Source organism: Hippopotamus amphibius, chromosome 2, assembly GCF_030028045.1.
Source record: "Hippopotamus amphibius kiboko isolate mHipAmp2 chromosome 2, mHipAmp2.hap2, whole genome shotgun sequence".
Classification (NCBI taxonomy): domain Eukaryota; kingdom Metazoa; phylum Chordata; class Mammalia; order Artiodactyla; family Hippopotamidae; genus Hippopotamus; species Hippopotamus amphibius.
Genome location: NC_080187.1, coordinates 5,616,993 through 5,635,111, shown reverse-complemented (window position 1 = coordinate 5,635,111; position 18,119 = coordinate 5,616,993). Strand labels below are relative to the sequence as shown.

The 18,119-nt window shown below is 41.7% G+C and overlaps 1 protein-coding gene across 3 annotated transcripts in view; it reads left to right on the top strand.

Annotated features, from left to right (window-relative positions):
• The window catches only part of NUP214 (nucleoporin 214), a 101,489-nt gene that overhangs the window by 14,567 nt on the left and 68,803 nt on the right, over window positions 1-18,119 (top strand). For 2 of the 3 annotated variants that reach the window (XM_057720361.1, XM_057720360.1), the window contains exons 11-18: window positions 2,310-2,471; window positions 5,603-6,074; window positions 7,330-7,505; window positions 10,033-10,127; window positions 12,833-12,919; window positions 13,127-13,276; window positions 14,611-14,769; window positions 17,379-17,482. In XM_057720361.1, coding sequence (XP_057576344.1) covers window positions 2,310-2,471; window positions 5,603-6,074; window positions 7,330-7,505; window positions 10,033-10,127; window positions 12,833-12,919; window positions 13,127-13,276; window positions 14,611-14,769; window positions 17,379-17,482 — 1,405 coding nt within the window. The remainder of the gene's footprint in view (window positions 1-2,309; window positions 2,472-5,602; window positions 6,075-7,329; window positions 7,506-10,032; window positions 10,128-12,832; window positions 12,920-13,126; window positions 13,277-14,610; window positions 14,770-17,378; window positions 17,483-18,119) is intronic. The other variant, XM_057720362.1, reaches the window with a different exon arrangement.

Sequence of the window (18,119 nt, the reverse complement as noted above, 5' to 3'; positions counted from 1 at the left end):
CTCCAGTTTCCCAGTGCCTCCCCAGAGAACAACAGCCCAGGCGGGTGCTGCATACCAATACTTGGTCTGAAGGCCTGGATTGTAAAATGGAGGCCTCAAGCACAAGCCTCCAAATGGGGCCTGAGTATGTGCTCTGAGTCTGTCTCCTCCCCTGCTGAGGCTCAGCAAGGCCGCAGTCCTCTGAAATGTGGAAGTGAGACAAGACATATTTTTTCTCACAGATCTAGAGAACAAACTAGTGGCTACCAGTGGGGAGAGGGGAGTGGGGAGGGGCAAGATAGGGGTAGGGGAGCGGGAGGTACAAACTGCTGGGTGTAAGATAGGCTATAAAGATGTATTGTACAACATGGGGAATGTAGCCATTGTTTTGTAAACTGTAAATGGAGTATAACCTTTTAAAATTGTATAAAAAAAGTAAGAGAATTAAAAAAAGAGGAAAGGAAACAAATCAACATGAAAAGCAGCCTATGGAATGGGAAAAAAAATTCATAAACCATATAATAAGGGGTTAATATCCAAAATATATAAGGGATTCATACAACTCCATAGCAAAAAAAAAAAATAAACAACCTGATTAGAAAATGGGCAGAGGACCTGAATAGACATTTTGCCAGAAAAGATGTACAAATGGCCAACAGGTCTATGCAGAGGTGCTCAGCATCACTATTACCAGGGAGATGCAAGTCAAAGCCTGAATGAGATACCACCTCACACCTGTTAGGATGGCTGTTCTCCAAACGCCAAGTGAGAACCAGTGTTAGCGAGGATGTGGAGAAAAGGGAATCCTTGTATACACCGTTGGTGGGAATGTAAACAGGTACAGCCATTATGGAATAGAGGATGGAGGCTCCTCGAAAAATTAAAAACAGAACTACCAAATGAGGCAGCAATTCACTTCCATTTCCAAAGGAAATGGAGTCAGGATTTTGAAGAAGTAGCTGCACTTCCATATTCACTGCAACATTATTACAGCAGACAAGCTATGGAAACAACCCAAGTGCCCATCAGTGGATGAATGGATAAAGAAAATGTTTTATATGTATACAGTGGACTATTAGTCAGCCAAAATATAAGGAAATCCTGCCACTTGCAGCAACATGGATGGACCTTGAGTGAAATAACCCAGACACAGAAAGACAAATACTGCATAATCTCACTTATATGTGGAATCTAAAAAAGTCACTCTCGTAGAAACAGAGAGTAAGAATGGTGGTGGCCAAGGGCTAGAGGGTGGTGGAAATGGGGAGATATTAGTCAAAGAGTACAAACTTTCAATTATATATGAATAAGTTCTGGGGACCTATACTTGCAGCTTACTAAGAGAGTAGATTGTAACATATACACACTACTGTATGTAAAATAGATAACCACTAAGGGCCTACTGTATAGCACAGGGAACTCTACTCAGTACTCGACCTATATGGAAAAAGAATCTAAAAAAGAGTGGATATATGCATATGTATAACTGATTCAGTATAGCAGAAACTAACACAACATTGTAAATCAACTGTACTCCAATAAAAATTTAAAATAAGTTTTCACACACACAAAACGGTAAGTACGTGAGCTGATGGATGTGATAATTAGCTTGGTTGTGGTACTCATTTCACAGCATGTACATCTATCAAATCATCATGTTGTGCACCTTAAATACACACTGTTTTTATCTGTCAGTTTTATCCCAATAAAATGTATATATATATATTTTAAAAGACATGTCCTTTGCACTTTGTGCTTCATTTTAGAAAGGTGTCCCCGTCAGGCATTGCTAAGTTCCTTGTCCTTTCCCTGATCAGGCTGTTTGGTCTGATTAGCTCATTTACTCTAATCCTCATGAATACTTAATTCACAAAATACATGCTTATGATTCAACTGTGAATGAATATAAAGTAGTTGGACTCACTTTTCTGAGTCCTACCATGTGTTTTCCGAAGAGTCTCACCTGTCATTTTTCACTAAAGGAGTTGCTTCCTGGAGACTCGTGTCTTTGTCAGGGGAATGCTACACCTCTTTCTCAAACACCAGGACACGTAAAAATTGGAGTTTTGGCAGAGTCAGGGCCACCGCAGGATTGCTAGGGCTTCCATGTAGGGCTGGCAGGACAGTGGTGATCTGATCGTGGCAGAAGCTCTTCTTGAAGGAGCTGTTTCTGAAAAGGCTGTTCAGATCTGAATCAGATCAGACCTACTTGAGCTACCGTAGAGATGAGTCCAGGGAAGCCCATTTTGCTCCGGGCAGTCCTCCCCTTCTGGGCCCAGGCCCTTTGGTTGACTTGGCTCTTTTGTCATCTTTGTTTTCTTTTTTAACAGATGATGAGAAGACTCTTCCTCCTGCTCCAGTTCTTATGTTACTTTCAACAGATGGTGTGCTTTGTCCATTTTACATGATCAACCAAAATCCTGGCGTTAGGTCCCTCCTCAGGACACCAGAGCGGCTCTCACTGGAAGGAGAGCGACAGCCCAAGTCATCAGGTGTGTGCCTCCCCCTAACTGAGGGCTCGTGCAGGAGTCTCCTGGGATGAGTGCTGTGGGGCCGCACAGTGGTTGTCTTTACCAGCTGGGCTGTCTTATTGAGGCAGGACCAATCTTTTCCCAGAACACACACACATACTTGCCTTCTCTCACCCCCAAGCTTTATTCTCCAGCCTCTACTTTAGAGAAGAAGGAAGCTGAGCTCGATGGATCGCATTAGGTAACTTCCTGCAACACCCTGTTATAAGGCCTGTGTTACATGGCCTGAACCTGACGTGTAACCGGGAGAGATTGGTTAGGTAAATGATTGCGCACCCATGCAATGAGATGCCGTGTAACTACTAAAAACATCGCAGCTATTGACAGGGGAGGGCAGAGCATGTCTTAAAAGAGCGCTGTGTACTCTGTGATTCCTTTCTTATGAGAAAAACATGTACATAGAAAAAATACTTGAAAGATATTAAAATCTAAATAGTGGCTATTGCTGGGTGATGAGAACATGGGAATTTTTTTTTCTCTGTATTTAATTTTCTTAGTTTTTTTAGTTTTTCCCCCTCTTGAAGATATCACTTAAGGAATACATGTTAATTGGAAAAAAAATTGGAAAGACAAAATCACCTCAGAGCCCATTAGTCATCAAGCAATAGCCAGTCAACATTTTGGTACATATTCCTCATGTGCGTAAATGCATGCACGTAAATGCCAGTCTGCGTTTCAGAATTTTCACAGTGACACTGTATCACTTGTGAGAACAAAATAAACTTTTTAGAAGGGCATTGTTTCATATTTTGGACTTTTACTAATATTTCTCTTTTTGAATTCTGTGAGTATATAACCAGTAAGTTTTTTCTCTTCTAATATAGCTAAGAAAGCTCATATTGAAACCAATTCTATAGCTAGGAAGAAATATGTTGACCAGTTGGGTTGGATGTGGTGGAGAACACTTAGGGGATCTTTTCTCACTGCTTGCCAGTGCGAAGTGAGTCGTACATCCTAGAGCCACTCAGATACTTGGGCTCCTATCACCTGGCAGTGTGACCCCAAGTAACGTACCAGTGCCTTGCGTAGACTGTGTCCGTTTTGTAGTGTTGGGATATCTCCTTATCTGCAGTGTGTACTCTGAGTTATTTTTTCCCATTTAAGTGGTCCTAAGTCCTGTGAACTGCCTACATTCAGTTGCTGGCTGCCCTGTGAGGTTGGGAGCCTGTGGGATGATGTTTGTTTCTGAGCACAGCTCAGTGTGAGGGACTTTGCTTCGAGCCCCTTATTCCCCAAGCTGAGATAAAACTGGCCTCTAAAATTTAAAGTTTACCTTCACTGTGTCTAAGGCAAGGAAATACTTAGGACACAATTATGAAAATGCCACTTTCTAAAAACAGTGACTCTCGAGTAAATTGTCACATCTATGAAAGTATATAATGCAAGCAGAGGCCCGTTTTTACCATTTGCCTCTCCTAGAGAAACCCCATGTTCCCTCACTCCTAGCCCAGAGGTAACAGCCATGTTCAGATGAGGGGAAGCGAGCCACTGAAGGTGGAGGACCAGTTCACCAACTCTTGCTGAAACCCATGTCCTCATGGGTTCTGAGGACATCAATGGTTCTGCCCACTTCCACACTCTAGCGCCAGGGATGCTGGGTTGAATGATGGTTTTCAGATTTTTAGTTCCATTTCCAGTGGGGAAAATGCCTATGATTTCTTTCAGGGTTGGCATATGCTTTTCAGATTAACACGTATGCCTGGGTTGTTAAAGAGGTTGGCTGTGGTTGGTTCCATATTTGTTGTGTAAAGGAAGTATTAACAGAATAGATAGGCTTGCGTTATATACTTTCATAGACGTGACAATTTACTTGAGAGTGGTTTTCAGAAAGTGGCATTTTCATAACTGTGTCCTAAGTATTTCCTTGCTTCAGACACAGTGAAGGTAAATTTTAAATTTGCTTTTTATGGAATTCTCTTCCAGTGTTTTTTCATAAACCTCTTTCTTCACAGTTGATCATATTGTATACATGATTAGTATGCAGGTCTTTTATTTAAATTTTAACTGTTTTCCAGGTTCTTACATAATTTTAATGATTCATTGAAGAGTGTTTAATACTCTGTTGAATATATTTTACCATTTGGGTTGTATTAAATATCTTTTTCATTTTTTAGGTTATTTTTATAGGCTTTATACTTAAAATTGGGATTACTGGGTCCATTTTTTATGATTTTTTTGAAACATAATGCTAAGATAGTTTCTAAAAGACTACGCTAAATTAGGTACTGGGTAGTGATAAAAAGTTTCAGGTTTGTTTTACCCTTTCAAACATAGGGGATTATATGTATTTATATTTTGATAATTTAGAGGACAACCAAAACTATGCACCATTTAAATTTGTATTTCTTTGATTGGAGAGATTGAATATGTTTTCTTTTTGTGAATTAGATTCCCAGCTTATATCTGTTAACGTCTCAAAATTTTTAAAATCTCAATTTGTATGATCTTTAAAAAGAAAAAATATTACTTGTCATTTGCCACAGATTTTTTTTCATTTACGTTTTCTTTTCATAACTATTTTTGTACATAGTCAAATCTTTATCTTTTGTGATTTTTGTGTGTGTGTGTCACTTTTAGGTTTATCAGGTTGTTAGACTCTCAGAGACTTAACTCACGTTTTGCCTCCTTTGTTTTGATATATAGTTATATATATATGTTTTTGTATATGTGTGTATCTTTAATTAACCAGGGTTGTCTTAGTGACTGTTGTGAGGTGTGGGTCTGAATTAAAGTTTTTTTCCTGATAATAAAATACTGCAGAATGACTTATTTTTCACTGTGACATCAAAAACTGTATTTTTTCTATATTATTCAAGTGGGTGTTCATGAAGTCCTGTTGGTCTAATGTCTTTTTGCATTTCCTTTTTCCTTCAAAGTTTTAAACATCTTACCATATGGAATGTTTGCTACAGAAAGTCCAACATCAACTCCATTTCCTTTTTTTTCTTTTTTTCTTCCCCTTTTGGAATGAGGACCATTACATCTGACTTCATTCTTCCACAAACCCTTTTCCACTTACTTTCTGTGATGTGGACCTCCACTGTTACAGGGTTAACTCTTCCCTTCCTTTTTCTCCGTGTTTTTCATCGCAGGAAGTACTCCTACTACCCCCACCTCCTCCCAGGCCCCCCAGAAGCTCGACGCGCCAGCAGCCGCAGCCCCTGCCTCTGTTCTGCCTTCATCCCCGGCTGCTCCCACCTCCACCTTCTCTTTACCTCCTGCCGTTGGAGCCCCTGCCGTGTTCTCCTTTGGTTCTTCGTCCTTGAAGCCGTCTGGTTCTGTCACAGGGGAGGCCCCTCCGTGTTCCGGTGCCTCTGACAGTTCCAGAGCAGCCCTGGGCCCTGGCGCACCCTCTTTCTCTTTTGCTCCTCCTCAAGCCTCCCTCGCGCCCACCCCTGCGACCTCTCCCATGGCCCCCTCAGCTGCTTCGTTCTCCTTTGGATCATCGGGTTTTAAGCCTACCCTGGAAAGCACGCCAATTCCAAGCGTGTCCACTCCAAACACAGGAATGAAGCCCACCTTCCCACCGTCAGCCTCTGCAGTCAAGGTCAACCTTAGCGAAAAGTAAGTAACCAAGTTTGATGGGTAGAAATGTCACTTGTTATTCACTGGAAATAGAGTCGCTGTGAGGGGAGTTATTGAACAGCTTTTCTTTTCCTTTTTTCCAAAGTAATACTTGCAAATGGTAAAAATTCAAACGACATGAAAGGTTTGCATTTCATCAGTGGACAGAGTCCAGAAGTTTATATTTAAATGCTTGTTTTTCAGGTTTTAAATGTAGGAGATATTCCTTACTCTTAAAAAATGAAGCAGTACAGATTATATATCCCGTAAGGAAAGTGAATCTCTTTAGTCCTTTTTCTCCCTTGTGTCCACTCTTGACTCTGAACTGGTTTCCACATAGCCACCGAGTGATCTTGTGAAATTGTGTGTCAGATGACCATCCCCCGTGGCTTCACATTGCCCCTTGAGTACAGTCCAAACTCTTTAGCGTGGTATTCCAGTTTCCTCCAGACCTGGGTCCTGTGAACTCACTTGTGTCTTATTTTTTACTTCTTTATCTGCTTATTTTGTTCTCACCACTAGAATGTAAGCTTCTTGAGAGAAGTAATCCCTTATAACTCTTCCCAAGATTGCCGTTGAATATAAATACTACCAGCTTTCCCCCACTCTTCTGTATTTTCTCTTGTCACTGTGGAGGGGGTGCTGGCCACTGTCGTTAACCTTAAATTGTCATGTAGCCACTGCATTCTAAGGTTGCCTAGTATTCCATTTTGTGGCCACACTGTAATTTATTTGCCCAGTCATCTGATGCTGGGTGTTTAGATTGTCCACAGACTTTTGCTCTTTAGGTGAAACTTACCTCCCTTCCCAGTAGACGGTCAGCATCCCAAAAATGGTGACCTGCTCTCCTCTTCCTTTCTCATTCTCCAAGAGGTGATCACCCCACAATGAGCTCTCAGTAATTTCCTTGACAAAGAGAGAGTACTAAACTCCTCTAAGTACAGTTGAGTCCCACCCTCTTTTTTTTAACTCAGCTTGATAAAATAGAAGATAGGTGTTTTATAGCATGATAAGCTTAGTTCCATCTTCATGCTAAACACTTATTTGATTTTTGCATTGAATTTTTCATTCTAAAGAAGCAGACGATAAATGTTTCCATGCAGCTTTCACCTTTTGTAAGAAATAGCTAATCATTTGCATTTCCTGAAGGTGAGAATGTATGGCTAGTAAATTATCCTTTGATGATCACTCATGACTGGTGTGAGGAATCTCACAGCAGCAGGCTGTTCTGATCTATTTGGGCTGCCGTTTCCAGGTTCACCGTTGCGGCCACCTCAGCTCCTGTTCACAACTCACAGAGTACACCCTCCATGCTGCCCTTCTCCTCGGCCTCCAAGCCGGCTTCCTCTGGACCTCTCAGCCACCCCGCACCTCTCTTGGCATCATCCAGTTCCTTGTCATCCAAGTCCTCAGTCTCTCCCTCAGTATCGGGTATGATTTTAAGCAAACTGCTTTAGAACTCAGTCCTGAATTCCCAGATTAATATTTTTCCAAGTTGTGGGACTTCCCTGGGGGTCCAGTGGTCAGGATTCTGCGCTTTCACTCCGGAGAGCGTGGTTTCACTCCCTGGTCAGGGAACTAAGATCCTGCAAGCTGTGCAGCACAGCTGAAAAAAAATTTTTTTTCCCCCAAGTCGTTTAAAAATCCTAGCTCACATAGTTGGACTAGATTACTTTTTCTTGCTTCCTGTAACTCACACTAGAGTCCCATGGCTTTTGTAATCTGGATTGGGAAGATTCACAGTGGCCTCAGTGCTGCCACACTTGTCTCTGATTTGCTGTGGGGCATTTATCTTCACACGGAGCCTGCCCTACATGAAGGTCAGTCACAGGGCAAGTCTTTAAGCCACACAGAAGAGAAGGTGCCTGTAGTGGCTTTGTGCTTATTCCTCTGGTGACTGTCTTTGGATTTTCACACCCAGCCCTACCACATGCAAATTTATTAAATAAAGATCATAAATGAAAATGCTGATTATAGACAAGTTGAAGTGCATTATAAAACTCCATGAGCAAATGTACCCAGTCGATCTTTTTTTTTTTGTATATAAATTTATTTATTGGCTGTGTTGGGTCTTCGTTGCTGCACACGGATTTTTCTCTAGTTGCGGTAAGTGGGGGCTACTGTTCATTGTGCGTGGGCTTCTCTGTTTCGGAGTGTGGGCTCTAGGTGCCTGTGCTTCAGTAGTTGCAGCACATGGGCTCAATAGTTGTGGCTCATGGACTGTAGAGCACAGGCTCAGTAGTTGTCACACGCGGGCTTAGTTGCTCCACGGCATGTGGATCTTCCTGGAGCAGGGATCAAACCCGTGTCGCCTGCATTGGCAGGCGGATTCTTAACCATTGCACCACCAGGGATGTCCCAGCCTATCTTTTTCTTTTCTCAAACCTGTGGAAAGTTTGCATAAATTGTATTCTGAATACCATGCCATTCCCTGCGAGTCAAAGCTTGCTAGCATTTTGCACCATTTGCTTTATGTCTTTCTTTTTTAATGTGAATTTTTTTCTAAAACATTTGAAAATTAATCATAGACATGAAACACTTCACCCCTGAACTTCACTGTATATCTCCTAGAAACAAGGGCACTTGATGCATTATCACACTGAGGAAATTTAGCAGTAATCTAATCTACGGCCCATATTCACATTTCCACAGTTGTCCCTCTAATGTTCTTTATAGCCTTTTCCCCCTCCAGTCCAGGACACTCAAGGACCACACATTATATTCCGATTTTGTCTCGTGAACCTCAACCAGTTTTTCACCTTTTTTGTCTTTTTCAACGTTAACATTTGTTAAGAGGTCAGGCCAGTAGTTTTGTGGACTGTCCCTCAGTTTGGATTGGAGAGTTTCCACGTGGCGAGAGTCACATGAAACGCTGTGAGCAGTAATACCACGTAGGCGATGTGCCTCATGTCACGTGATTTCTTTCTGTCCCGACAGAAGTGATGTCAGTTTGCTGACATGGTTGGCATGGTGTTTGTCAGATCTGTCTCAGTTTTTAGGCTGGTTGTTTCCATGACTTCCGGTGAGAATACCTAGCCAGACATATGTGAGTAGCCACTTGGTGCTTGAGCGTCAGGAATATTTTTATCTTGATAGGTACTGAGGGAGCCCTGAGCTGTGCAATTCCTGAAATCTCTCTTACCCGTTGCTCAGGGGAAAGGGCTGCCCTGTGGCTCTTGCCAAAGTCACCTTATTCTGGGACTTGTCATCAAATTCTGAAAAGCACCTGTCTATGACCTAAGAAATTAACAAGCCTTACTTTAGTCTTTTCACCTCTCTTTACAGTTTGGGAGAGAAGACTTGAACCGTAACGCGCATACACTTTCTCCCTTTATACCGCTCACGACCCATATCTCCCCACCCCCACTGCCATTATTTAATTCTTACAGTTTTGGGGGTCCTGGATTATTGGATCGCAATCCCAGTTGCACACTGGACGCAGTGGGGGATCCACTCCCTAACCGTTTAATCAGGCTCTCTAGAGATGAGGCTTGGGTATGAGTTTTGGTGTATTTGTTTTTTAAAAACTCTTAGGTGATTCTAGTGCACAACAGGGTGAGACTTGTCCTACAGGCTTCCAGGAGGGTCCTGAAGACCCTGTGAGTTCTTACAAGGTGATGGGGATTATTGTCCCCAGTTCCCAGAGGTGCATCAGGAGCCTCTGTGGGAAGTAAGGATGGGCCAGGCGGACAGCCTCCTGGGCCTGCACACCAAGGCATGTACCTATTATTGGAGACACTCCAGTTTTACCTGCTTTACAAAGGAGTTTCCTGTTTTAAAATGTAGTGTGTGTGTTTTAGTTATTCGGGAACTGTGGATGTCACTCTTCATAACAAAGACCATAAACGGGCTAGGGACAGTGAGAAACTTATCCTTTTAGATTTGAGGAGAGGATATTTCTGATGGGAGGAATAATGGGAATGAATACTGTTTGTTTTAACTGACTTCCTGTTGACAGGGCGATCTGCTCAGGGCAGTGCAAGTCCAGTGCCCTCAATGGTACAGAAATCAGCTCGGATAACCCCTCCAGTGGCCAAGGCAGGCTCTCCCCAGGTAAGTTTACAGTCAGCCTACCATGCTGCACTTATTAATTTACTGCCCAAAACACACATGTTTGTAAAATGGGTTTTTGTTTCAGAATCCACACCTTCGAAGTAGTATTTAGGACTATGTGACAGGAAATACCAAAGTATGAACTTTGAATATTTGTAGTATATGCTCATAAAAGCCATTTATTTCAACCCTAGAATCTTAGAATTGTTTTCTCTGCTGCTTCCTGAGCTTATCCAGTCTATGTTCCATGTGTTTAATTCTCCTCATGTCTGAAGAGGGTGGTGTAGCACCTGATTTTTTTTTATGATTCCCAAAGTGACCAAGAAATCTACCCACTGCCTTCTTTTTCTCTGCCTTTCCATAACAACACAGTTTGTTTTAGTTCTTCAAATTTTTGCTAACATAGAATACACGTGGTGGGGGGGGAGGATACACGTGACACATGTCCACCTCAGTGAATTGTCACCAGCTGAATACACCTTGGTAACCAACACCCAGATGGAGACATAGGACATACTAGGGTCCCAGAGTCCCCCTCACACGCACCCTCTAGTCACTGCCCTTGCCAAAGGGGTCTCCCTGTTATGGTTTCTACCAGCACAGCTTTGTTGAGCCTGCTTGTACCTCCTGTGAAGTGGAATCACACAGTGTACATTCTTGTATCTCACTCTTCTGCTCAGCATTATGTTTGTGAGAGTTTTCCCTATCCCTGTTGCTGTACTGCATTCACTGGGCAGCTGTACTACACGTTTCATTCCACCCTTGGCGGGCGTCTGAGTAGCTTCCGGGTTTACGTCATCGTGAGTGGTGTCGTCGTGAGCGTGCTAGTTGACGTCTCTGGGTGAATATGTGTACGCATCTCTGTTGGGCAGGTAGACACCTGGGAGTGGAATTGGTGGGTCCTAGGCTCTGCACATATTCCTCTTCAGTACCTTCCTGCCAGGACCATATGAGGTCAGCTGCTCCGCGTCCTCACCAGTCTTGGTATCGTTCATTTTTTGTTGTTGTATTTTGTCGTTTTGGTTAGTATTTCAAGTCTTTTACCCATTTTTCTGTTGGCTTGTCTTTCTCTTACTGGTTTGTAAGAGTTTGTTCCTTGTTGGATATGCACGTGCGTGTGCAAACACATATAATGCAAGTATTACTACTCTCTGAATCGCCTTTACATTCTCTTTGTGGTGTCTTTTGATGACTGCAGTTCTTAATGTTAATATAATTCAATATATCAGTTTTTCTTTTATGGTCAGTGCTTTTTGTGTCCTGTTTTAGAAATCATTTCTTATTCCAAGATCAAAAAGATATTTTCCTACGTTTTTCTGAAAGTTTTATTATTTTACTTTTTGTATTTAGATCTGCAGTCTGTCATCTCCTTTTATTTTTATGGTTTAACTTAAAGAGCATTTTCTGTCCATTTCCCACTTGATTATTTGAGTGCCCTTAGAACAGAGGTCATGTCTTTTCCTTCTGTCTCTCTTCCAGTCAACCTCCTTCCTGACCCCAGCACACACCCGTGTGGGCGCCACAGTAAATGTCCAGTTTACAGGTGTAGCTTTTGGCCTGATGCATGACATGGCATTTATTAAATAAAGCTGTTTTGATGAATGCGTATGCAGGCTAGAAGCTCTCTGTGTGTTAATTGCTGCAAGCATCAAATAATCTGAAAGCTGTCTCAAACTATAACATCTCTAAAGCAGAATTCTTGATATCTGTCTTCCCTGGAACCTGTTCCTTTTCTAGTATTCCCATCTCAGTAAGCAGCACTAACCAGGTAGTTTGCTCAAGCCCCCATGCAGAAGTCATCCTCGAGTCCTCTCTTGGATGGCACCTCCCCTGGTCCATTCTAGCAGGGGTCCTGCCAGCTCTGCTCTCTGATGTTTCACAGGTCATAAATCCACATCTCTGTCCCCGCTAATGTCGTATTTCAGGCCATTATCATCTCTTCCCCTAGTAGCCTCCTGACCACTCTCCCTATTTCTTCTCCTGCCCGTCATTGTCATCCCTGCTCTGTTTAGCAGCAGGAGGGATCTTGTAATATCATCAATCAAAGAATAGTTTAAACTCTCCTAAAACTCCACTAGTAGTTTTCCAACACACTTAGAATAAAATCCAGACTGCTTGGTATAGCCTTGCATGACCTGCGCCTGCCTGCCCCAGCTCGCTCTCTGACTCCATGTGCCCACATTCACTTTACCTCTTTGCCTCGAACTTGTCAAAGTCTTTCCTGCCTCAGCGTCTTTGCACTTGCTCTTCTCGCTGCCTGGAGGTGCTTCCCCTAGAACTTTCCACAGCTTTCTCCCTTACTTCAGGTCTCAGTGCAGAGGCAGCGCTCAGTGAGGGCTTTTGAGCTGTTTCATCTCAAGAATGTTTTTATTCTCTCTTTATGTTCCTGTTTACTTTTTTCAAATTACTTATCACTAGCTGAGATTACCTGACTTGTTTACTTCTTATCATCGCTCTTGTCCCAGTAGAGTGTGAATTCTCTGAGAGCAGGGACCTCATCTACCTTGTTTACCTCTAGGTCCACTGTCTAGAACATGCCTTATACCAAGAAGGTACCCAGCAAATATGGGTTCAAAAGAGTGAATGGTGGAGCAGTGACGATATCGTGAGAGTGCCACACCTGTGATAGACACTGAGCCACCTGCTCCCGGAAGCCATCACTTGGGTTGTGGGATGCACTTTTAAACCTTTGCGTTTCCTTTCAGGCAAAATCACTCCAGCCTCCTGTTACAGAAAAACAGGGACCTCAATGGAAAGAGTCAGATCCTGTGATGGCTGGAATCAGGGAGGAGGTAAATTTGTTCCAGCAGATTTTTTCCAGAAGTAGCTCTGATAGTGAGACTTGACTGGCTCTGAGTGTGGACTCCCATGTGCCTGTTTTATTCTGACCTTGAGCCTTGGCATGTCCCGGGAGTCTGTACTGTTAGCGGGCCCAGGAGCTGTGACATGATGACCTTGACAGTCAGCCTGAGTCGTCTCCTCATTTGTGGCCTCTACAGATTGCTCACTTTCAAAAGGAGCTGGAAGAGTTGAAAGCCCGAACATCCAAAGCCTGTTTCCAAGTGGGCACTTCTGAGGAGATGAAGATGCTGAGAACAGAGTCAGGTGACCTGCACACCTTTCTCTTGGAGATTAAAGAGACCACAGAGGTTTGTGGTTTGGATATTCTTCCTAAGTTGAACTGCACTTTTAAAAATTGTTGTCCAAATACTCCATGGGTGTATATATTTTCTGTCTTCAAGGACCACGAGTGTTGTTTTTTATGTGGATGAATGGTTTACCTAGGAATGCCTGATTTCAGATCCTACCTTTAGCACTTAATAGTAAATTATGTGACTTTAGGCAAATTATTCTAGCTACTGTATGTTTTAGTTTTCTCATGTGGAAAATGGGATATTAAGTAAGTACCTTCTACCCCATTGACACTTACAAGGCACTCCCTAAAAGTTTATTCTAGTTGTTAATTTAGTTTAGGTGTATTTGAAAATTTACTAACTTTTTTTTCTTGGTATAAAAGCAGACTTTAATGAAGATATTGTGGGTCACTTACAGGAGAAAATTTACTATCTTTTATAATAAATTGTTAGGTTATAAAATGTTAGGTTTAAGAAAAAAAGCAGGATAGTGAGAGCAAATACAGTATAAAAATAACAAGTATTTGTTGTTAACTGTATTATGTACTGTGTTACTATTATTACTACTTACTATGTGCCAGGCACATCTCATATTATCTCATTGAATCCTCATAGCTTTTCTGAGTGGTAGGCACTATTATTCTTTCTCTTCTACAAGAACAGGAAACCAAGGCTTAGAGAGATGAAGTAATTTGTCCAAAGCCACCCAGTTACTGCATGATAGAGCCAGGATCCCAGTCCGGACGGTCTGACTCCAGAGCTCTGGTCTTAAATAACACACTTGGAAAGAGGAAAGTTCTCAAGGGTAGGGGATGGATAAATCGGGAATTTGGGATTAACAGATACACACTACTATGTATAAAATAGACAGACAGCAAAGACCTACTGTATAGCACAGGGAGCTATATTCAATATATTGTAATAATCTATAATGGAAAAGAATCTGAAAAAGAATATATGTATATATATATATAAAACTGAATCACTTTGCTGTACACCTGAAACATTGTAAATCAACTATACCTCAAGAAAAATTTTAAAAATTAAAAAAAAAAAAAAAAAAGAGGAAAGTCCTCCAGGGTTCTAGCAGTGATAATCTTTCGATGGCAGGATTACCAGTACTTTTCTTATTTCCTGAGTTCTCGATCATTAGAGTATGTATTTTTTTAATGAAAAAGGAAAAAAAATGGACATTAGTATCTTTCGTTCCAAGCAGTGAAATTCACTTTTTGCTGTATTCAGATGTTCATCATGTTAAATATTTGAGAAACACCACCTTCCTTGATCTAGAAAGAAAGGTTTATTTCTTGGAAATACCACTTTTGTATCTATTCTCGTACCTTTTCTAGTCTCTTCATGGAGATATAAGTACCCTGAAGACAGCTTTACTTGAGGGCTTTGCTGGTGTTGAAGAAGCCAGAGAACAAAATGAGAGAAACCGTGACTCTGGGTATCTGCACTTGCTCTACAAGAGGCCGCTGGACCCCAGGAGTGAAGCTCAACTCCAGGTAGGAGAACCTCGCCAGAGCTGCTGAAAACAGACTCCTAGACAGCCGCTCTCCTGTGGGAGGTACGGGGTTGCCCACTGCGCCTACAGAATCGTTCGCTTCCTGTGTGGACCTGCTTCGCATAGACTTCCTTGACTGTGACCAAGAAAATGGCACTTTCCCACTTAAGGTTTTTTGGATTAAACAAAAGCATAATTCTTTTTTTTTTTTTTTTAATTTATTATTTTTTGGGGGGTACACCAAGTTCAGTCATCTGTTTTTATATACATATCCCCATATTCCCTCCCTCCCTCGAGTCCCCCCCACCCTCCCTCGAGTCCCCCCATCCTCCCCATCCCAATCCTCTAAGGTTTCTTCCATCCTCCAGTAAAACATAATTCTTAATTAAACCTTCCGCTTGGTAGAGAGTAGCTGTTGAGAAAGACATATTTAGAAGTCAAATCAGGAATAATAGTTATTAAAGTAGCAACTATTCATGGGGCACCAAGTACCCTGCCAGGTGTTTTTAATACATTATTTCTAGTCTTCAAAACCTGCTGCTCTGCAAGGTGAGATTTACTGATGAGGAGAGTTGTGCAGATTGTACAGATGAGGAAATGGGATGTCATAGGCTAAGGAGCTTGCCGAAGGTGATGTTGATTCTAGTAAGGGTGGGACCAGAATCGAAACTCCCACCTCTGGGGCTCCTTCTTGTAACTATTAGCTAAGTTAATTTTCTCATTAATTCTTAATTATTCCTATATTCTCTCTGAGCTAAATCTGAGTTTTGGTTTCATCTTTTAATTTATTCAAAATTATTGCATCACAGCTTTAGTGGGGGTCATCTCTCAGCATCTTGCATTTGCCTAGAATCGGGTAGGAAAGGGTGCAGGGGTGGCAGCACTGGCCTTCCTCACCTGGGACGTGAGAGTCCATGAGTATAATGAACCCCTCCTGCCTCAGAGGATGTGAGGCTGCAGACTCTACTGTTCCTGCCATTTCCATCCCACACCTGGTAAACATACTGACAGTAGGAAAATGAAAGAAGTGGTTCCTCCTTCCCTGCTGTGTCCTGCCGCCCTTGAGGTATTCCTAGGTGTGTCCTTCTCCTGCGGATGGCAACTCTCTTAACAGAGAGTGCCACCTGTGTGCCTACCACTCATCAAGTTACAGGCCTCCGCGTGGCATCCGGTTACACTTTCTTCCTATGTGCCTTTTCACCTCTTGCTCTGTGTCCAAAGTGAAAGAATTCAGCTTTGGGGGAACAATTTCCCCATTCAAGGGAAATAATTTTCTTTTTTCACAGTGTTAAGTAGATAATAATAAAAAATAAATTAAATAACATTTATTGAACACATACCATACACAAAAGAAAGATAACGAATGAGAGACACAGGAACTGCCCAAGTCCGACCACTAATAAATGCTGGACCCTGGGCTGTCCGGCTCAGAGCCTGTGCTGTTCCACACTACACTACAGCTGGATAAGTAGCAGCAGAAAGATAAACATGTGAATATAGTGTGGGGTGTGTTGCTGTGGGATTGCAGATGGGGGCGCAGCTAAGCCACAGAGAGGAAATATTTGTGATAGGCCGTAAAAGAACAGTTGTTTCTTTTCCTGGTAGACAAAGTGGGGAGGGCATTCAAAAGAAACAGCATCAGTTAGTGCACAGAGCGGTGTGCTCACATTTGAAGTGTCCACAATAAAGGCCTCCCTGTAGTCAGTGGAGTCCTAGGTTGAAATTTGTATTTGATGCTAAGGTTACTGCTGCTTCCTAGAATCAGCCTGGCTCTCTTTAAATGACATTTTCTTCTTCAGTTAGGGCACATACCCTTGTCCAAAACTAATTTTGGAAATACAGTCAGACACAGTAAGATCTTTGCACAGATGTAAAGAGTGTTTCGCAGTGTATACAGCACATCATCTTCGTTTGCATATGTGTTTAATGGAATGCTTTGTTTCCATCAGTGGAGCGCTGTATTTTTAATTTTTGAGAGTCGGGTTATATAGCAATGAAGGTTAACACTGGGCCAAAATTTAAAGAAAATTATTGCAGGCCTAAAATAAGTTAGTAGGTAAGACTTTTAATTGTAGTAAATTCAGTTTCTAATGCTGATACTATTCTTTGTTTTCGAGAAATGAGTTTTTCCCCACTGGGGAGATGATTATATATTGTTCTACTCTGTGAATAGATAGGTGCAGAATTATTTTCAGCACTGTTTTTTAGGATAATTTTGTCTCTATTACAGTTAATTTCATGGGTGGGAGAGCAAAAGCTAAATGGGCACACCATTGGAGTGCCAGAGCGCCGTGGGAAATTCCTAGGCCCTGTAGAGATACTTTCCAGGAGCTGAAAAACAAGAACTAAGCAAGAACATTGGTTCCCTAGAGGCCCTAGGCCCACATGCCCTTTCTCTTTCCCTTTTCTTGGCACCACTGCTGTGTCACATGCTTTAAAAGGTTGAGTTTCTGTTTTATTTGAATAATAACGTTCTGCCTGTTCTGTTTTCCTTGTTCATTATGGTTCTCAATAGAAAAAGACTTCAAAGTCATTTGAACTGCTTTGGTACACCTTCCTGCAAGCTACTGGGAAACTGAGTCATTTTGCTGTTTCTGTTTTTTTTTGTAGGAAATTCGGCGCCTTCATCAGTATGTGAAATTTGCTGTCCAAGATGTGAATGATGTTCTAGATTTGGAGTGGGACCGCCATTTGGAACAAAAGAAAAAGCAAAAGTGAGCGAGGTTCTCACCCACCATGTAGATATTGCTGCAACCTTTTTGAAAGATCATTTAGGAGGATTTATAAAAAAACCCTACCAAGGTTCATTCTCTTTGACCCAGTCATTACACAGCTGGAAATTTGTTCTCCAGAAACAATGGCAGTGTTCACAATAATTTACATTACAGAATTTCTATTATAGCACAGTTTATGAGAGTGAAAAATTGGATTCAACCTGGTTATCCAAAAGTTAGAGGAGTGGCTAAATAAATCTGGTCACATTTTTTTCTTAATACAGAATGCTGTATAACCATTGAAGCGCATATTCTCAAAAAATCATATTAAATATAATTCTGTAACTATAATTGTTAGGTACAATATATAAAATATGAAAAAGGTAAGAAATAAAATACTGCGTGACCTCATTGTGGAGGTCTAATGTAGAAAAGGCTGGAAATAAATCTGTCAAAATACAGTTATACCTGCAAGGTGGGATTAAGGGGAAATTTTCTTTTCTACTTTTCTGTCTATTCCAAATTTTCTTTTGGAGGAGACATTCCTAACTGGTATGGATAACTAAAAGAATGAGAGGAGTGGAAACAAAGGTAGAGGAAAACCTTCTATCCTAATTTTCTATCTGTGGATATTTGG